This window comes from Cyprinodon tularosa, unplaced genomic scaffold, assembly GCF_016077235.1.
Source record: "Cyprinodon tularosa strain WSP-4 unplaced genomic scaffold, ASM1607723v1 ctg1433, whole genome shotgun sequence".
Classification (NCBI taxonomy): domain Eukaryota; kingdom Metazoa; phylum Chordata; class Actinopteri; order Cyprinodontiformes; family Cyprinodontidae; genus Cyprinodon; species Cyprinodon tularosa.
In genome coordinates this window covers 17,641-38,980 of record NW_024038258.1, presented here as the reverse complement: position 1 = coordinate 38,980, position 21,340 = coordinate 17,641, and the positions used below count along the sequence as shown (strand labels likewise).

The window sequence follows — 21,340 nt, the reverse complement described above, 5'->3', positions numbered from 1 at the left end:
GAGGCTACCTCACTGAGGCTAGCTCACTGAGGCTACCTCACTGAGGCTACCTCACTGAGGCTAGCTCACTGAGGCTACCTCACTGAGACTACCCCACTGAGACTACCTCACTGAAGCTACCTCACTGAGGCTACCTCACTGAGGCTACCGCACTGAAGCTACCTCACTGAGGCTACCTCACTGAGGCTACCTCACTGAGGCTACCTCACTGAGGCTACCTCACTAAGGCTAACTCACTGAGACTACCCCATTGAGGCTACCTCATTAAGACTAACCCACTGAGGCTACCTCACTGAGGCTAGCTCACTGAGGCTACCTCACTGAGGCTAGCTCACTGAGACTACCTCACTGAGGCTACCTCACTGAGGCTAGCTCACTGAGGCTAGCTCACTGAGGCTACCTCACTGAGGCTACCTCACTGAGGCTACCTCACTGAGGCTAGCTCACTGAGGCTACCTCACTGAGGCTACCTCACTGAGGCTAGCTCACTGAGGCTACCTCACTGAGACTACCCCACTGAGACTACCTCACTGAAGCTACCTCACTGAGGCTACCTCACTGAGGCTACCGCACTGAAGCTACCTCACTGAGGCTACCTCACTGAGGCTACCTCACTGAGGCTACCCCACTGAGGCTACCTCACTGAGGCTACCTCACTAAGGCTAACTCACTGAGACTACCCCATTGAGGCTACCTCATTAAGACTAACCCACTGAGGCTACCTCACTGAGGCTACCTCACTGAGGCTAGCTCACTGAGGCTACCTCACTGAGGCTAGCTCACTGAGGCTACCTCACTGAGGCTACCTCACTGAGGCTACCTCACTGAGGCTAGCTCACTGAGGCTAGCTCACTGAGGCTACCTCACTGAGGCTAGCTCACTGAGGCTAGCTCACTGAGGCTAGCTCACTGAGGCTAGCTCACTGAGGCTAGCTCACTGAGGCTACCTCACTGAGGCTACCTCACTGAGGCTACCTCACTGAGGCTAGCTCACTGAGGCTACCTCACTGAGGCTACCTCACTGAGGCTAGCTCACTGAGGCTACCTCACTGAGACTACCCCACTGAGACTACCTCACTGAAGCTACCTCACTGAGGCTACCTCACTGAGGCTACCGCACTGAAGCTACCTCACTGAGGCTACCTCACTGAGGCTACCTCACTGAGGCTACCTCACTGAGGCTACCCCACTGAGGCTACCTCACTGAGGCTACCTCACTAAGGCTAACTCACTGAGACTACCCCATTGAGGCTACCTCATTAAGACTAACCCACTGAGGCTACCTCACTGAGGCTACCTCACTGAGGCTAGCTCACTGAGGCTACCTCACTGAGGCTAGCTCACTGAGGCTACCTCACTGAGGCTACCTCACTGAGGCTACCTCACTGAGGCTAGCTCACTGAGGCTAGCTCACTGAGGCTACCTCACTGAGGCTACCTCACTGAGGCTAGCTCACTGAGGCTACCTCACTGAGGCTACCTCACTGAGGCTACCTCACTGAGGCTAGCTCACTGAGGCTACCTCACTGAGACTACCCCACTGAGACTACCTCACTGAAGCTACCTCACTGAGGCTACCTCACTGAGGCTACCGCACTGAAGCTACCTCACTGAGGCTACCTCACTGAGGCTACCTCACTGAGGCTACCCCACTGAGGCTACCTCACTGAGGCTACCTCACTAAGGCTAACTCACTGAGACTACCCCATTGAGGCTACCTCATTAAGACTAACCCACTGAGGCTACCTCACTGAGGCTACCTCACTGAGGCTAGCTCACTGAGGCTACCTCACTGAGGCTAGCTCACTGAGGCTACCTCACTGAGGCTACCTCACTGAGGCTACCTCACTGAGGCTAGCTCACTGAGGCTAGCTCACTGAGGCTACCTCACTGAGGCTACCTCACTGAGGCTACCTCACTGAGGCTAGCTCACTGAGGCTACCTCACTGAGGCTACCTCACTGAGGCTAGCTCACTGAGGCTACCTCACTGAGGCTAGCTCACTGAGGCTACCTCACTGAGGCTACCTCACTGAGGCTACCTCACTGAGGCTAGCTCACTGAGGCTACCTCACTGAAGCTACCTCACTGAGGCTACCTCACTGAGGCTACCTCACTGAGGCTACCTCACTGAGGCTACCTCACTAAGGCTAACTCACTGAGACTACCCCACTGAGGCTACCTCACTAAGGCTAACTCACTGAGACTACCTCATTGAGACTACCCACTGAGGCTACCTCACTGAGGCTACCTCACTGAGGCTAGCTCACTGAGGCTAGCTCACTGAGGCTACCTCACTGAGGCTACCTCACTGAGGCTAGCTCACTGAGGCTACCTCACTGAGGCTACCTCACTGAGGCTACCTCACTGAGGCTAGCTCACTGAGGCTACTCCACCTAGGCTACCCCACTGAGGCTACCCCACTGAGGCTACCTCACTGAGGCTAGCTCACTGAGGCTACCTCACTGAGGCTACCTCACTGAGGGTAGCTCACTGAGGCTACCTCACTGAGGCTACCCCACTGAGACTACCTCACTGAAGCTACCTCACTGAGGCTACCTCACTGAGGCTAGCTCACTGAGGCTACCCCACTGAGGCTACCTCACTAAGGCTAACTCACTGAGGCTACCCTACTGACGCTACCCCACTGAGGCTACCTCACTGAGGCTACCCCACTGAGGATAGCTCACTGAGGCTACCTCACTGAGGCTACCTCACTGAGGTTACCTCACTGAGGCTAACTCACTGAGGCTACCTCACTGAGGCTACCCCACTGAGGCTACCTCACTAAGGCTAACTCACTGAGGCTACCCTACTGACGCTACCTCACTGAGGCTACCTCACTGAGGCTACCTCACTGAGGCTACCTCACTGAGGTTACCTCACTGAGGCTACCTCACTGAGGCTACCCCACTGAGGCTAACTCACTGAGGCTACCTCACTGGGGTTACCTCACTGAGGCTAGCTCAGTGAGGCTACCTCACTGGGCCTACCTCACTGAGGCTACCTCACTGAGACTACCGCACTGAGGCTACCTCACTGAGGCTAACTCACTGAGGCTACCCCACTGAGGCTACCGCACTGAGGCTACCTCACTAAGGCTACCTCACTAAGGCTAGCTCACTGAGACTACCCCACTGAGGCTACCCCACCGAGGCTACCCCACTGAGGCTACCTCACTAAGGCCACCTCACTGAGACTACCGCACTGAGGCTACCTCACTGAGGCTACCTCACTGAGGCTACCCCACTGAGGCTACCTCACTAAGGCTAACTCACTGAGGCTACCTCAATGAGACTACCTCACTGAGGCTAACTCACTGAGGCTACCTCACTGAGGCTACCCCACTGAGGCTACCTCACTAAGGCTAACTCGCTGAGGTTACCTCACTGAGGCTACCCCACTGAGGATCGCTCACTGAGGCTACCTCACTGAGGTTACCTCACTGAGGCTAACTCACTGAGGCTACCTCACTGAGGCTACCCCACTGAGGCTACCTCACTAAGGCTAACTCACTGAGGCTACCCTACTGACGCTACCTCACTGAGGCTACCTCACTGAGGTTACCTCACTGAGGCTACCTCACTGAGGCTACCCCACTAAGGCTAGCTCACTGAGGCTACCTCACTGGGCCTACCTCACTGAGGCTACCTCACTGAGGTTACCCCACTGAGGCTACATCACTGAGGTTACCCCACTGAGGCTACCTCAATGAGGCTACCTTACTGAGGCTAACTCACTGAGGCTACCCTACTGATGCTAGCTCACTAAGGCTAACTCACTGAGACTACCTTACTGAGGCTACCTCATTAAGACTAACCCACTGAGGCTACCTTACTGAGGCTAACTCACTGAGGCTACCCTACTGATGCTAGCTCACTAAGGCTAACTCACTGAGACTACCTCACTGAGGCTACCTCACTGAGGCTACCCCACTGAGGCTACCCACTGAGGCTACCTCACTGAGGCTTCCTCACTGAGGCTACCTCACTGAGACTACCTCACTGAGGTTACCTCACTGAGGTTACCTCACTGAGGCTAGCTCACTGAGGCTACCTCACTGAGGCTACCCCACCGAGGCTACTCACTGAGGCTATCTCACTGAGGCTACCCTACTGACACTAGCTCACTAAGGCTACCTCACTGAGGCTACCTCACTGAGGCTACCCCACTGAGGCTACCTTAATGAGGCTAACTCACTGAGGCTAACTCACTGAGACTACCTCACTGAGACTACCTCACTGAGGTAGCCTCACTTTATGAGAATAAAGTCATAACTTTATTCTCATAATGTTACGACTTTATTTTTATAATGTTACGACATTATGCCCCACCAAGGCTACCCACTGAGACTACTCCACTGAGGCTACCTCACCCAGGCTAACTCAGTGAGGCTACCTCACTGAGGCTACCCTACTGACGCTAGCTCACTAAGGCTAACTCACTGAGACTACCTCACTGAGATTACCCCACTGAGGCTACCTCACTGAGGCTACCTCACTAAGGCTAACTCACTGATACTACCGCACTGAGGCTACCTCACTGAGGCTACCTCACTAAGGCTAACTCACTGAGGCTACTTCACTGAGGCTACCTCACTAAGGCTAACTCACTGATACTACCCCACTGAGGCTACCTCACTAAGGCTAACTCACTGAGGCTACCTCACTAAGGCTAACTCACTGAGGCTACCCCACTGAGGCTACCTCACTAAGGCTAACTCACTGAGACTACCACACTGAGGCTACCTCACTGAGGCTACCTCACTAAGGCTAACTCACTGAGGCTACCCACTGAGGCTACCCCACTGAGGCTACCCCACTGAGGCTAGCTCACTGAGGCTACCTCACTGGGCCTACCTCACTGAGGCTACCTCACTGAGGTTACCCCACTGAGGCTACCTCACTGAGGTTACCCCACTGAGGCTACTCACAGAGGCTACCTCACTGAGGCTACCTTACTGAGGCTAACTCACTGAGGCTACCCTACTGACGCTAGCTCACTAAGGCTAACTCACTGAGGCTACCCCACTGAGACTACCTCACTGAGGCTACCTCACTGAGGTTACCCCACTGAGGCTACATCACTGAGGTTACCCCACTGAGGCTACCTCAATGAGGCTACCTTACTGAGGCTAACTCACTGAGGCTACCCTACTGATGCTAGCTCACTAAGGCTAACTCACTGAGACTACCTTACTGAGGCTACCTCATTAAGACTAACCCACTGAGGCTACCTTACTGAGGCTAACTCACTGAGGCTACCCTACTGATGCTAGCTCACTAAGGCTAACTCACTGAGACTACCTCACTGAGGCTACCTCACTGAGGCTACCCCACTGAGGCTACCCACTGAGGCTACCTCACTGAGGCTTCCTCACTGAGGCTACCTCACTGAGACTACCTCACTGAGGTTACCTCACTGAGGTTACCTCACTGAGGCTACCTCACTGAGGTTACCCCACTGAGGCTACTCACAGAGGCTACCTCACTGAGGCTACCTTACTGAGGCTAACTCACTGAGGCTACCCTACTGACGCTAGCTCACTAAGGCTAACTCACTGAGGCTACCCCACTGAGACTACCTCACTGAGGCTACCTCACTGAGGTTACCCCACTGAGGCTACATCACTGAGGTTACCCCACTGAGGCTACCTCAATGAGGCTACCCTACTGACGCTAGCTCACTAAGGCTAACTCACTGAGACTACCTCACTGAGATTATCCCACTGAGGCTACCTCACTGAGGCTACCTCACTAAGGCTAACTCACTGATACTACCGCACTGAGGCTACCTCACTGAGGCTACCTCACTAAGGCTAACTCACTGAGGCTACTTCACTGAGGCTACCTCACTAAGGCTAACTCACTGATACTACCCCACTGAGGCTACCTCACTAAGGCTAACTCACTGAGGCTACCTCACTAAGGCTAACTCACTGAGGCTACCCCACTGAGGCTACCTCACTAAGGCTAACTCACTGAGACTACCCCACTGAGGCTACCTCACTGAGGCTACCTCACTAAGGCTAACTCACTGAGGCTACCCACTGAGGCTACCCCACTGAGGCTACCCCACTGAGGCTAGCTCACTGAGGCTACCTCACTGGGCCTACCTCACTGAGGCTACCTCACTGAGGTTACCCCACTGAGGCTACTCACAGAGGCTACCTCACTGAGGTTACCCCACTGAGGCTAACTCACTGAGGCTACCCTACTGACGCTAGCTCACTAAGGCTAACTCACTGAGGCTACCCCACTGAGACTACCTCACTGAGGTAGCCTCACTTTATGAGAATAAAGTCATAACATTATTCTCATAATGTTACGACTTTATTCTTGTAATGTTATGACTTCATTTTTATAATGTAACGACTTTTTTCTCATGATAGAACTACTTTATTCTCGTAATGTTATGAATTTATTTTGTAATTTTACAACTTTATTCTCGTAATGTTATGATTTTATTTTTGTAAAGTTACGACTTTATTCGCGTAATGTTACAACTTTATTCTCGTAAGAGAACGACTTTATTACGGTAAAATAATTACTTAATTCTCGTAATGTTACGACTTTATTCTCAAAATAAAACAAATTTAAAAGTCAATAGCCTGGCCTGAATACTACATCATAGTGCTTCATTTGATTGGTTGTGTGTTTTTTAAACAGCAGGGGTAAACATGAGGCATAGCTCTGTGTGGGATGATTCTTACCGCTGGAAGCCTTGGTCCAGGACAGGAAAGGCATCGGCTGGCCTTTGGTATCACATGGAAGCTGAGCATCTGCTCCTGTTCGCACGGTGATCGTCTGGGAACGATCTGTTGTTATCCTCGGCTTTCCCCTCTGATTGGATGTGTGGCCAAGTGTCTGCTCATCCTGTGTGGACATCTGCTGATGAACAGGTGTCCCCTCCTCCTGTGTGGTCACCTGCGGATGAACAGGTGTCTCCTTCTCCTGTGTGGACCCAAGTGTCCTATCCTCATGTGTGGTGACCTGCGGATTAACAGGTGTCCGCTCCTCCTGTGAGGTTACCTGCGGATGAACAGGTGTCCCCTCCTCCTGTGAGGTCACCTGCGGATGAACAGGTGTCTCCTTCTCCTGTGTGGACACAAGTGTCCTATCCTCATGTGTGGTGACCTGCGGACGAACAGGTGTCCGCTCCTCCTGTGTGGACACATGCGGACGAACAGGTGTACCCTCCTCCTGTGTGGTCACCTGTGGATGAACAGGTGTCTCCTTCTCCTGTGTGGACACAAGTGTCCTATCCTCATGTGTGGTGACCTGCGGACGAACAGGTGTCCGCTCCTCCTGTGTGGACACATGCGGACGAACAGGTGTACCCTCCTCCTGTGTGGTCATCTGTGGACGAACAGGGGTCCGCTCCTCCTTTGTGGACACCTGCGGACGAACAGGTGTCCCCTCCTCCTGTGTGGACCCCTGGGGACGAACAGGTGTCCCCTCCTCCTGTGTGGTCATTTGCGGACGAATCGGTGTCCCCTCCTTCTGTGTGGTCATCTGTGGACGAACAGGTGTCCCATCCTCCTGTGTGGACCCCTGGGGACGAACAGGTGTCCACTCCTCCTGTATGGTCATCTGTGGACGAATCGGTGTCCCCTCCTCCTGTGTGGTCATCTGTGGACGAACAGGTGTCCCATCCTCCTGTGTGGACCCCTGGGGACGAACAGGTGTCCGCTCCTCCTGTATGGTCGTCTGCGGACGAACAGGTGTCCCATCCTGCTGTGTGGACCCCTGCGGACGAACAGGTGTCCCCTCCTCCTGTGTGGTCATCTGTGGACGAACAGGTGTCCCATCCTCCTGTGTAGACCCCTGCGGACGAACAGGTGTCCGCTCCTCCTGTATGGTCATCTGCGGACGAACAGGTGTCCCATCCTCCTGTGTGGACCCCTGCGGACGAACAGGTGTCCCCTCTTCCTGTGTGGACCCCTGCGGATGAACAGGTGTCCCCTCCTCATGTGTGGACACAAGTGTCCTCTCCTCCTGTGTGGTCGCCTGCAGACGAACCGGTGTCTGCTCCTCCTGTGTGGTCATCTGTGGACGAACAGGTGTCCCCTCCTCCTGTGAGGTCACCTGCGGATGAACAGGTGTCCTCTCCTCCTGTGTGGACACAAGTGTCCTATCCTCTTTTTTGGACCCCTGCGGATGAACAGGTGTCCCCTCCTCCTGTGTGGTCACCTGCGGACAAACAGGTGTCCCCTCCTCCTGTGTGGAACCCTGCGGACGAACAGGTGTCCGCTCCTCCTGTGTGGACACAAGTGTCCTATCCTCTTTTTTGGACCCCTGCGGATGAACAGGTGTCCCCTCCTCCTGTGTGGACACCTGCAGACGAACAGGTGTCCCCTCCTCCTGTGTGGTCACCTGCGGACAAACAGGTGTCCCCTCCTCCTGTGTGGAACCCTGCGGACGAACAGGTGTCCGCTCCTCCTGTGTGGACACAAGTGTCCTATCCTCTTTTTTGGACCCCTGCGGATGAACAGGTGTCCCCTCCTCCTGTGTGGACACCTGCAGACGAACAGGGGTCCGCTCCTCCTGGGTGGACCCCTGCGGACGAACAGGTGTCCACTCTTCCTGTGTGGACCCCTGCGGACGAACTGGTGTCCTCTGAAATGGCGTAGGTGAGACCACGGTGGGTGGAGGGATAGATGTCAACACTTGAACGGCTGGACTGGTGTTAGACGGCTTGTGATTCGTTGGGAAGGTTGTAGGATGGAAGTTCGAGGTGATGACGTCTCTTCCTGCGATTGTTGTGTCTTGGGATTTAGATTGACGATGTGAGTGAGGAAGTAAAACACGTGGAGGCAGTGTTGAGGTAATGGAAGCTACAGCTGTTTCCAAGCTTCTCATAACGTCTGTCCAAGCATTCAGTGACGTCTGCTGGTTTTCTCTGGGCGTTAAATCCGTCTTGGTTACCTCCTTCTGACCAGAGCTGTGGTTCCGATGCTTGGGAAGCCTCCTGGAAGTTGACAGTATTCCTCTGGAAGTTTCCCTGGAAGCTGCCTTCTGACCGCCCGCCGTGGATGAAGCAGTTGAGGTAAACTGGTAAGGCTGCGTTGAGGTTTCCATCCCAGTTGCCTGATGGACCCTTTGCAATTCTGTCAAAGAGTCGTAACGGCCAGTGAGACTGTCGTAGTGCAGCAGAGGTGCTGGTTCTGTTGTAAAGCTGGTTTCAAAGCTGTCCTCTAAAGTGTCTGCAGTCCCCAGCATGCTGTTTCCATGAGTCAAAGCTGGAAGTGACGGTGCGGCTGTAGAGCTCTGCCATGACGCTCTTGGCAGGAGTAGACGGCCGTCCTTTGTCTCTGGGAGTGGGAAAGTCTCTGTGAGCGCCTTGTGGTTCTGCCTGAGGACTGAGCTTTCTTTATGACTCAGTCTGCTTGATGACGCAGCTTGGCTCCCTGTGGATGGAACGGCGCTGCTTGAACCGACTGTAACTCGGGGCTGTTCTGTGTTTAGCTCAGAAATGGAGGCCTTGGCTGCAGGTCTGATGGTATTAGAGGCGTCCAGCTTTTCTTTCTTCCTGTTTGGCCTTTTTCTCCGGCCGCCGTTTCGTCTTTTGGAGCCGACTGGCCGCCTCTTAGACTCCGACTTTCTTCTACCGGGAGGCTTAGGAGCCGTTGAAGGTGACTTCGATGGTTCGACTTCAGAACGTGACTCTGTGGCGTCCTTGGGTTCAAACTGTGACAGAGTCGATGTCTCCCCCAGATAGTTTCCACTTCCCTCTCTCTTTACAGAATTCGTCTGACTTTCCAATGAGAATCTGTGATTTATGGAGCTGATGACATCATCCGGCTCGGCCCCGCTCTGCCTTCCCTCAGAGGGGTCAGCTGTTTGGACCGTGCTGCCGCTGGCTGTGCGCGCGCTGGGCTGGCTGATTGTGATGCCGTGCGGGGGAACAGATGTGGTCTGGGGGAGTGAGAACCCACCATCTGAACTCGTGACCAGGTTTGGCTCTGTGTGTTGGGTCGTGCGCTGTGCAGTGTAAGCACTCTCTGTGGGATGGGGTGCTGTAGTGAGGTGTCTGCTGTTATTAGCGGCGCCTCGCTCACTGTAAGGTTCAGTTGTCACATGATCATCCTCCCCATGAGGGGGGAATTCCTTGATTTGTGGTTCTGTGGACTGTTCAGGGAGGTATTGCTGATCCTCGCTATCATGTACAGTCACGCCATCTGATGACTTGTCAGGAGTTTTCAATGACTCGGTCGTCAGGGCTTTTTCAATCTTTGTTGGATAGGAAGCAGGAAGTGGGCTCACAGCATCCCGCTCCCTGGCCTTAGCCAGGATGTGCGCCCATTTCTTTGGGTCGATTTTGCTTTTGGACAGATGAATCCTCCTTCTGTTCTCAGCTGAACCATTCTGGTTTTCAGTGTGCGACCCCCGTAGCATCGTCCGCCTTTGCCAGGTGCTTCTGGAAGGATGAATCCCCTTTCTCCCTGGGGCTAGATTCCCTGGGATTCTCCTCCTGACTCCACTGATGCGGTGGCGTATCGTAGACGCATCAACGTCGCCCGATGCTTCCTCTGCGTTCTCCGTGGGGATTTTGACCTGTGTGCTAACTCCTGAGGCCGACTGTGGTCTCACTGGAAACCTGCGTAAAGGTCTGATCAGGCCGCTGCGTCTGACAATACTGACCTTTTTCACCATAGTGTCTGCGCCATGCTGATTTATAGCTACGCATTTGTAGTACCCGCTGTCTGATACCTGAGTCTTGGAGATATGAAGAGAACCATTAAAATGCACCAAGGCTTTGGAGGAATTGTCTTGGGAGTGGACTATTTGGCTGCTTGGAAGAATCCAGTTTATCTCAGCATCCGGGGAGCTGGATGCAGGGCAGTCCATAGAAATGGGGTTTCCCGCAAACTCCTCCATTGAAACGGCGGAGGTGTCGTCTCCTGGTGGGGGACTGGAGGACTCCTGGACGGACAGGTAGAAGGAAAGCACGGCGACATCTCCAGGAACCTTGGCCATGCAGTAGAAAGTTCCGGTGTCACTGTGGGTAACAGCTTTGATTCGCAGCTGTCCATCCCTGGAGACGGAGACTCTGTTTCCAGGACCGCTGTAAGGGCTGGCCAGTTCTGAGCCATCTGGCAGCGTCCACCGGATTTCCGCCGGGTCGGAGCTCCGAACGTTACAGAACATTTCACTGGGACTTCCAAGGATTGCACTCATAACTTTACGAGTCCTGTTTGTGGAATCGATCATAACCCAGGTCCTGCCCAGTCTCTGCTGCTGCTCCGTTTCCACCAATTCTGAGAGGGTGGTCCTGAGAGCGAGGATCACCGTTCTGATTGATGACTCAGCACGGTTCAGCTGTAGCTCCACAGACGGCTGCATCAGCCATGCGGGCCGTGCCCACATTTGGACTTTTAGCCCTGTGTAGTACCCGGCATCCAGCTCAGAATCCTGCTCGTACGCATAGGCCAGCTCAGGGTCTTTGGTCAGGGCGGGGCCCCGTTTCAGATGGGCGGGGACGTTGCTGTAGTAAGCGATTGCTTTCCACAGCTGCTCGTATTTCTTCCTGTCTACGGCGCACTGCAGCTCCACTGAGAGGCTGACATTGGCCAGTAGCTGGAGCTTGCTGACCTGCTCCCAGCTCACCTTGGACGGTTCTTGCAGCTCATCTACACTGCACTCCAGATCTAACTTGTTCCCATGTTCATCTGAGAGGCCCATAGATATGTTACCTATTGGGTCCTTAAAGTCCTTGGAGGTCAGCATCTGACGCTCTGACTCCGGTGGAGGTGACGTTCCATGAAGGAGGCTGATGACAGGGCTGCTGCAGACCAGGGGAGCAGCAGCATGGAGGTCAGTGTCCTTCAGAGGTCTGGGAGAGGAGCATGAAGGACACAGCTGGCCACCTGGGAGGTCTCGGTCCTTTTTACATTTCAGAACCCCTGGAGAAGCACAGAGAAGAACAGTTAGAGTGAGAGAACTGTACTTCCCCCAAAAGGGAACTGGTCTTCCCCCAAAGGGAACTGGAATTCCCCCAAAAGGGAAGCCCAGTTCAGTGCATACAGGGGACACAGAAATCTCACCTGGTGAATCTTTTTCCAAGTCGTGGAACCAGCTCATGCCACAGTCGCAGGTCCACGGGTTACCATGGAGGTACAGGCTCTCGAGGTGGGGCATGGTCCCCAGCAGCTGGGAGGGCAGCGACGTGAGTCCGTTGTCAGACAGGTGGAGGTGTCGCAGCGTGGAGATGTAGAACTGGTCCCTGAGCGCGAAGGTTCTGAAGGTGGTGGCGTGCAGCTGTTGAAGGCGGTTTCCCTCCAGCTGCAGGAAGCGTAAGGAGGTGAGTCCCTGGAAGGCGTCCGGATGGATGAGTTCCAGCTGGTTGTGATCCAGATGCAACCTGGACAAGGACCACAGGCCGTGGAACGTGCGCCGGTTAATCTCCTTTAACTTGTTGTAGCTCATCTTCATCATCTGAAAAACAGAGAGGTTTCAAAATGATCCACAACATCATCAAGGTGGGAGTCAGAACAGAGAAGGTGTGTAACTACTGGAGTCATTACAGGAACCTTTACAGCAGATGTTTCCAGCAACCCAACTGGTCCCGTCATTAAAAGTAATCAAACAGACCATGGAAACATGACTTGAATGAAAAAGAAAATAATTAAATGGGCTAACGGCATAGTGAGAAATCATCTGGAATCTGTCAGTATCAATAAAACAGCCCAGCTAATAAAGACCTGCTGGGAAGGAGCACATAGACCTTCACCAGACGGTCTACCTGATGCTAGGAGTGGTCGCAGCAGCCTGTCTAGGTTTAGATCTATACTGAACCATGAAGTAGAGCTGCTGAGCCACAGCAGACTAATGCTAAAACAAGAAATGACCAAAAAAAACAACACATCAACGCCCCAGAAAGCAGGTAGATGTGGATCTCATCCATTTAAGGGTCACCATGTTCACAGTCAGAGGTTATCTCCGTTTCAGATCCAGAACCTTGTTGGGCTGAGATCAGCAGCCCTACTTAACACATCAAAAGGGGGGGGACTGATCCATTCAGAGACCGGAAGCACCGGTCCATTAGTCGGGTCTGAACAGCACCGGTCCATTGATCCGGTTTTGGGCCCTGGTGTTGGTTCCTGGTGTCGGGTCTTGGGGTTGGTCCGTGGTGTTGGTTCTTAGTTCCCTGTGTAGGTCCTTGGCTCCTGGTGTTTGTACTTGTTGTTGATTTCTGCTGTTGGTCCTTGGTGTTGGTCATTGGTTACCGCTGTTGGTCCTTGGTGTTGGTCATTGGTTACCGGTGTAGGTCCTTGGTGTTGGTCATTGGTTACCGGTGTTGGTCCTTGGTGTTGGTCATTGGTTACCGGTGTTGGTCCTTGGTGTTGGTTCCTGGTGTTGGTCTTTGGTATTGGTTCTTGTTGTTGGTTCCTGGTGTTTGTTCTTGGTTCCCTGTGTTAGTTCTTGGTGTTGGTTCCTGGTGTTGGTCCTTCATTCTTGGTTTTGGTCTTTCGTATTGGTTCTTATTGTTGGTTCCAGATGTTCGACCCTGGTATTGGTTCCTGGTGTTGGTCTCTGGTGTTAGTCCAGGGGATTGGTTCCTGGTGTTTATTCTTGGTTCCCTGTGTTGTTCCTTGGTTCCTGGTGTTGGTTGCAGGTGTTGGTCCTTCATTCCTGGTTTTGGTCTTTGGTATTGGTTCTTGTTGTTGGTTCCATGTGTTCCAATCCTGGTATTGGTTCCTGGTGTAGGTTGTTGGCTCCCTGTGTTGTTCCTTTGTTCATGGTGTCGGTCCTTGGTGTTGGTTCTTGGTTCCCTGTGTTTGTCCTTGGTTTCTGGTGTCGGCCCCTGGTTCCACGTGTTGCTCTTTGGTTTCTGGTGTCGGACCTTGGTTCCTGGTTTTGGTCTTTGGTATTGGTTCTTGTTGTTGGTTCCAGGTGTTCCAACCCTGGTATTGGTTCCTGGTGTAGGTTGTTGGTTCCCTGTGTTGTTCCTTGGTTCCTGGTGCAGATCCTTGGTGTTGGTTACTGGTGTTGGTTCTTGGTTTCCTGTGTTGGTCCTTGGTTTCTGGTGTCGGCCACTGGTTCCAGGTGTTGGTCCTTGGTTTATGGTGTCGGTCCTTGGTTCCGGGTGTTGGTTCTTGGTTCCTGGTGTTGGTTCTTGGTGTAGGTCTCTGGTGATAGTCCTTGGTATTTATTCCTGCCGTTGGTCATTGTTTCCTGGTTTTGGTTCCTGCTGTTGGTTCTTGGTTCCCTGTGTTGGTCATTGGTTTCTGGCGTTGGTTCTTGGTTCCCGAGTTGGTCCTTTGTTCCTGTGTTGGTTCTTGGTTCCCTGTGTTGGTCCTTGGTGTTGGTTCCTGTTGTGTGTTCTTGGTTCCCTGTGTTTGTCCTTGTCCTGGTGTTGTTACTTTTTTTACCTGGTTTTGGTTTCCTGTGTTGGTCCTTGGTTTCTGGAGTTGGTCCTTGGGTTGGGTACTGGTTTGTTCCCGTTTGGTCCTTCCTGCTTGTTGGTCTTGGTGGACCTGTGTTGGTTCATGTGTTGTCCTTCGTGTTGGTTCCTGTTTTGCCCTGGTTGGTCCTTTGTTCCTGTGTTGGTCCTTCTTGTTGTTTCCTGTATTGGTCCTTGGGTTCCGGTGTTTGTCCTTGTGCTGTTCTTGGTGTTGACCCTGTTTGTTCCGTTGTGCCTTGCTGTTGTCCTTGTTTTGGTTCCTGGTGGTGTGATCCTGTGTTTGGTTCCTGTGTTGGTCCTTGGTTGGTTCCTGGTGTTTTCCTTGGTTTCCTGGTGTGGTCCTGGTTTTTTCCTGTGCTGTTAGTTGTTTCTGTCTGGTTTTGGTTCTCCTGTGTTGTCGTTGCCTTGTTTTTTCCTTTTGGTTCCTGTGTTGGTCCTTGGTGTTGTTCTGTGTTTGGTTTCCTGTGTGTTCGGTTCCTGTGTTGTCTGTGTTCTGTGTGTCTGTGTTGGTTCCTTCTGGTTTGTTCCGTGTTGTTTTGTTTCTTGTTGGTTTCCTGGTTTTCCGTTGTCCCCTGGCTGTTTTGTTTGTTCCTGTGGTGCCTGTGTTGGTTCTGTTGTTGTTCCTGTGTTGGTTCTGGTTCTGGTTCTGGTGTGTGTTTCCTGTGGTTGTGTTTGTTCCTGGTGTCTAGGTTCGTTTCCTTGGTGTTTGTTCCTGGTGTGTTGGTTACTTGTGTTCCTGGTTTGTTCGTCGGTCTGCCTTGGTTGTTATTGTGTCCTGTGCTTGTTCATTCAGTTCCTGGTGTTGGTTTGTCCTGTGTTGTTCCTTGTTCCGTTTGGTTTCCTGGTTCAGTCCCTGGTGTTGGTTCGCCTGGTGTTGTTCCTTGGTTCCTGTGCGTTCGCTTGGTCTACTGGTGTCTGTGCTTCGTTCATGGTGTTGGTTCTTGGTTCCAGTGTTGGTTTCTGGTTCAGTCCCTGGTGTTGGTTCGCGGTGTTGTTCCTTGGTTCCGGTTGTTGGTCCTTGGTTCCAGGTGTTGTTCCTTGGTTCCAGGTGTTTGATCTAGGTGTTGGTTTCTGGTGTTGCTCGTGAGTTCCTGGTGTTCCTTCCTGCTGTTGGTTCCTGGGATTGTTTTTTTTTTTGTTCTTTGTGTTCCTTCCTGCTGTTTGTTCCTTGGTTCCTGGTGTTGGTTTCTGTTGTAGGTTCCTGGTGTTGGTTCCTGGTGTCGGTTTCTGTTGTAGGTTCCTGGTGTTGGATCCTGGTGTTGGTTCCTAGTTTTGGATTCTATTGTAGGTTCCTGGTGTTGGTTTCTCTTGTAGGTTCCTGGTGTTTGTTCCTGGTGTTAGTTTCTTTTGTAGGTTCCTGGTGTTTGTTCCTGGTGTTAGTTCCTGGTGTTGGTTTCTGTTGTACGTTCCTGGATTTGGATCCTGGTGTTGGTTCCTAGTGTTGGTTTCTATTGTAGGTTCCTGGTGTTGGATCCTGGTGTTGGTTCCTAGTGTTGGTTTCTATTGTAGGTTCCTGGTGTAGGTCCTTCTTGTTGTTTCCTCGTATTGGTCCTTGGTTCCAGGTGTTGGTCCTTGGTGCTGGGTCTTGGTGTTGAACCCTGGTGTTGTTCCCCGTTGTCGGTCCTTGCTTTCAGTCCTTGCTTTTGGTTCCTGGTGGTGGACCTTGGTGTTGGTTCATGGTGTTTGTCCTTCGTGTTGGTTCCTGGTTTTTGACCCTGGTGTTGGTCCTTTGTTCCTGGTGTTGGTCCTTCTTGTTGTTTCCTCGTATTGGTCCTTGGTTCCAGGTGTTTGTCCTTGGTTCTGGTTCTTGGTGTTGAACCCTGGTGTTGATCCCCGTTGTCGGTCCTTGCTTTCAGTCCTTGCTTTTGGTTCCTGGTGGTGGATCCTAGTGTTGGTTCATGGTGTTGGTCCTTCATGGTTTTTCCTTGTGTCAGTGTTCCTGGTGTTGTTTGGTTCCTTGTGCAGTTCCTTGGTTACTGTTGTTGGTCCCTTGTTCCGAGTATTGGTTCTTGGTTCCTTCCGTTGATCCCTGGTGTTGTTCCTTGGTTCCTGGTGTTGGTTCATGATTCCTGGTGTTGGTTCTTGGTTCCTGGTGTTGGTTCCTGACGTCAGTCCCTGGTTTTGGTCCCTGGTGTTTTACCTTGGTTGCTTGTGCCGTTCCTTGGTTTATGGTGTCTGTGCTTCGTTCATGGTGTTGGTTCTTGGTTCCAGTGTTGGTTTCTGGTTCAGTCCCTGGTGTTGGTTCTAGGTGTTGATCCTTGGTTCTTTCTTGGGATCCCTGGTGTTGGTTCGCTGTGTTGTTCCTTGGTTCCGGTTGTTGGTCCTTGGTTCCAGGTGTTGTTCCTTGGTTCCAGGTGTTTGATCTAGGTGTTGGTTTCTGGTGTTGGTTCTGAGTTCCTGGTGTTCCTTCCTGCTGTTGGTTCCTGGGATTGTTTTTTTTTGTTCTTTGTGTTCCTTCCTGCTGTTTGTTCCTTGGTTCCTGGTGTTGGTTTCTGTTGTAGGTTCCTGGTGTTGGTTCCTGGTGTCGGTTTCTGTTGTAGGTTCCTGGTGTTGGATCCTGGTGTTGGTTCCTAGTGTTGGATTCTATTGTAGGTTCCTGGTGTTGGTTTCTCTTGTAGGTTCCTGGTGTTTGTTCCTGGTGTTGGTTTCTCTTGTAGGTTCCTGGTGTTTGTTCCTGGTGTTAGTTTCTTTTGTAGGTTCCTGGTGTTTGTTCCTGGTGTTAGTTTCTGTTGTAGGTTCCTGGTGTTGGTTTCTGTTGTAGGTTCCTGGTGTTTGTTCCTGGTGTTAGTTTCTGTTGTAGGTTCCTGGTGTTGGTTTCTGTTGTAGGTTCCTGGTGTTTGTTCCTGGTGTTAGTTTCTGTTGTAGGTTCCTGGTGTTTGTTCCTGGTGTTAGTTTCTGTTGTAGGTTCCTGGTGTTGGTTCCGGGTGTTGGTTTCTGTTGTAGGTTCCTGGTGTTTGTTCCTGGTGTTAGTTTCTGTTGTAGGTTCCTGGTGTTGGTTCCTGGTGTTGGTTTCTGTTGTAGGTTCCTGGTGTTGGATCCTGGTGTTGGTTCCTAGTGTTGGTTTCTATTGTAGGTTCCTGGTGTTGGTTTCTGTTGTAGGTTCCTGCACTGCAAAAAATATAAATCTCAATAAGTTATTTTTTCTTAAAATAAGTGTGTTTTTCCTTGATTTGAGGAGATAAGTAAGACACTTTGCCAATGGAACAAGACAATTTCCTTTTAAAATAAGAAAAAACTATTTTATCGTCTTATTTCAAGTAAATATTATCTAACTATCTTATTTTAAGAGTGAAAATACTCATTCCATTGGCAAATCATCTTATTTACCTGCTCAAATTAAGGCTAAATATACTTAATTTAAGCCATTTTTTACTTATTTCTGGATTGTTTTTGCAGTGTGGTGTTTGTTCCTGGTGTTAGTTTCTGTTGTAGGTTCCTGGTGTTTGTTCCTGGTGTTAGTTTCTGTTGTAGGTTCCTGGTGTTGGATCCTGGTGTTGGTTCCTAGTGTTGGTTTCTATTGTAGGTTCCTGGTGTTGGTTTCTGTTGTAGGTTCCTGGTGTTTGTTCCTGGTGTTAGTTTCTGTTGTAGGTTCCTGGTGTTTGTTCCTGGTGTTAGTTTCTGTTGTAAGTTCCTGGTGTTTGTTCCTGGTGTTAGTTTCTGTTGTAGGTTCCTGGTGTTGGTTTCTGGTGTTGGTTTCTGTTGTAGGTTCCTGGTGTGGGTTCCTGGTGTTGATTTCTGTTGTAGGTTCCTGGTGTTTGTTCCTGGTGTTGGTTTCGGTTGTAGGTTCCTGGTGTGGGTTCCTAGTGTTGTTTCCTGGTTTCGGTTCCTGGTGTTTGTTCCTGGTGACGGCCCGGGATGTTTGTCTTTCATTCTTCTATAGACCTGTTTGCCTGCTGAGAGAAAAGCATGGGTCCCTCCTCCAAGTGCCTCCTGTTGTTTGAAGACCACAGACATAAGAGCAGCAGGTCTGACCTTTGACCCCTGATGGACCTGGGTGAGTGTTGGAGCTCTGCAATGGCTCCCACTCTTCAGGAGTCACACATCTAATGATGGATGGATGCGTTATTTAAGCTTTATTTGTCGAGCTATCATTGAATCTATTGTGTAAAATAATCCAACACAGAATAAAGTTGGTGTTGAACGTGTTTTTGAATAAAGGTGTTTGAATGTGGAGCATCTCTGACCCGACCCTGATGGTGGAAAAACAGAAGACACTGATGGAGGTTCACTAAAGGTCTGGTTCCTCCAGTAAAGCTTTAAAGGGAGGATTACTGGATCAGAACCAGTTCTCCAGCCGGTACCTGAAGTGATGCCAGGTCCCTGAAGGCTCCATCAGGCAGAGAGTGGATGTTGTTGCCGTGGACCATGAGCAGCTCCAGCTTCTTCAGCCCAGACAGGGAGCCGACCCCTATGTGGCCGATGCTGTTAAACCTGAAAACATGCAGAGTGAAGAGCTGGATCACCAGAACAAACACCCTCCGCTGATCCCTGAATCCCTTCCTCACCCCAAGTTAACGCGCTTCACATGCCGGGACACGGCGCCTGGGACGGAGAGGAGGGAGCGGAACGTGCAGTGCAGCTCAGCCGGATGAGGGCAGGAGCAGGGTCGGGGGCAGGGAGCAGGAAGCCCAGGGGGCAGGAGCACCAGGAGAGTCTGGAGGAGCCACAGCGTGCAGTGCTCCCTCTTCATCCTCACAGACGGCAGGTGGGGAGGGGGCTGCTTGGAGTGCCTGGAAAGTCTGAGTCTGTCTGCCTGGAATCACATTTTATGCACCATTTAACCAGAGAGAGAAGACAGAAACCAGAGCCTGGAGCGGCAGGACAAGATGAGGAAGCACTCACCTCAAAGTACTGGGAACCTCCCTGCAGGCAGCTCCTCCTGACCCATCCTGTCGCTATGACCTCAAACAAGCCTGGAGAACCGGACAGAGGAGAGCCGGAGACGTCCGGGAGGAAAACGGGAGACGTCTGGGAGGAAAACCGGAGACGTCTGGGAGGAAAACTGGGGGAGAAAACTAGAGACGTCTGGGAGGAAAACGGGAGGAGAGGTCAGATCCAGAGTGCTTCCTCAGCCCCAGTCTGAAGGGAGTGAAGCAGCAGCTGCTAGAGCGAAAGCAGGAGACGCAGCGGGAGGAGTCTGACGGAGGGCAGGGCAGATCCTCCTCCTGCTCCTCCATCCAGACACACCGATCCTGAGTGCAGGAAGCGGCTGAAGGCTGTTTGCTCAGAACGTGCTGGTGCAGACCGGCTGACCCGGACGGTTTCTCTGTGAGGAACCAGACCCGGTCCTGGATCCACCTCCAGAACCCTTCATGGTGAGATCGTGGGTCAGAGCAGAACCTGGTTCTTTAAAAACCTGCTGGGTTCCAGGCTTTCTGGTGTAAGTTTCTGGGTCACGTACAGCTGTTGGACCTGAAAGGATTCCTATGGAGACTCAGTCATGGAGCATGATGCTGAACCTGGAAGCTAAAGCTAAAAGTCAAAGGGAAGCGCTTTAGCCAAAGATGGCTACCAAGCGTTAAGCTATCAGGAAAACTGCTGTCTGTTGTCCATGATCAGTCCTGCTCGTCTCCAACAAACTCCCAAAAAAAAGATTTTTTAATGAAAAACCTAAACCCTTTATTTTCTCAGCGTCTTTAACTTAGCCACTCTCATTAATAACGTTAGCTTTATAAGCTAACGGCTAAAGGTGCCTAAATACAAACCTTTCAGGAAGGAAATCTTGTTTTCATTTTCACTTATAGTTTCAAGCTTTGAGGTAATGTCTTCATGTGACCGCTAGCTCATGCTAGCTGTGGCCACCAGAAGGTCATGAATCCAAAATGGCCGATATTAGAAGAAAGGGTAGCACTTTGCTGACATGGTGGGTGTTAGCGTAGCGTTAAACCAGTGGAACACACGGTTCTATGTATTAAAAAGTGTTTTTTCTTTTTGAATGTTTAAAGTGTCTTCATGCGACCGCTAGCTCATGCTAGCTCTGGATACTGGAAGTTCATGCATCCAAAATGGCCGATATTAGAAGAAAGGGTAGCACTTTGCTGACATGGTGGGTGTTAGCGTAGCGTTAAACCAGTGGAACACATGGTTATATGTGTTAAAAAGTATCTGTTTCTTTCTGAATGTTTAAAGTGTCTTCATGCGACCGCTAGCTCATGCTAGCTCTGGATAATGGAAGTTCATGCATCCAAAATGGCCGATATTAGAAGAAAGGGTAGCACTTTGCTGACATGGCGGGTGTTAGCGTTGCGTTAAACCAGTGGAACAGACGGTTCTATGTGTTAAAAAGTTTTTTTTTTTTTATGTTTAAAGTGTCTTCATGCGACCGCTAGCTCATGCTAGCTCATACTAGCTCATGCTAGCTCATGCTAGCTCATGCTAGCTCTGGATACTGGAAGGTCAAGCATCAAAAATGGCCGATATTAGAAGAAAGGGTAGCACTTTGCTGACATGGCATATGTGTTAAAAAAGTATCTTTTTCTTTCTGAATGTTTAAAAGTTGTTAGCCCACGGGGCCCTCAGGTTCCTCTGGATTCCAGAACCTTCTGCAGCTGCAGCCTCTCCGTCCAAACGTGCCAAAACCAAAAATCAGCCTTCAGAGCTGCAGAGGTTCCCTTTCTTCAGGTGAAACGTGTCATTTCCTGTCCACCATCTCCTTGGTGGCAGTCAGGGATTCAGGTCTCAGAACTGCCTGCAGGCCTGCACCTGGGTGCCAGCTGCTGGGAAACTCTCATTACAGAAGGACTCCATAAAGATTAAACACATACAGCTATGTAGCATCAGCAGGTTAGGTCGCAGTGAGGATGGGGTAGATTACGCCGCCGTCTCTTGGACTCAGAGTCTGGTTCCAAACCTTCCAGAGGAGGTCAGGTCAGGTTAGGATGATGGCTCCGGACACAAAACAAGGCAGCGAGGGAGGGAGTTTATCCCAAAATGTAGCA

The 21,340-nt window shown here is 51.4% G+C and overlaps 1 protein-coding gene across 1 annotated transcript in view; it reads right to left on the bottom strand.

Moving 5' to 3' along the window:
* LOC119779183 (immunoglobulin superfamily member 10-like) overlaps window positions 1-19,497 on the bottom strand; it is a 28,256-nt gene extending 8,759 nt beyond the window's left edge. The window contains exons 1-6 of the mRNA XM_038278742.1: window positions 19,245-19,497; window positions 18,908-19,155; window positions 18,704-18,833; window positions 12,043-12,433; window positions 8,064-11,901; window positions 6,709-6,941 (exon numbers count right to left, since the gene is read on the bottom strand). Of these exons, the coding sequence (XP_038134670.1) occupies window positions 6,709-6,941; window positions 8,064-11,901; window positions 12,043-12,433; window positions 18,704-18,833; window positions 18,908-19,092 (4,777 nt within the window). The 5' untranslated portion in view covers window positions 19,093-19,155; window positions 19,245-19,497. The remainder of the gene's footprint in view (window positions 1-6,708; window positions 6,942-8,063; window positions 11,902-12,042; window positions 12,434-18,703; window positions 18,834-18,907; window positions 19,156-19,244) is intronic.
* Window positions 19,498-21,340: the final 1,843 nt, after the last annotated feature.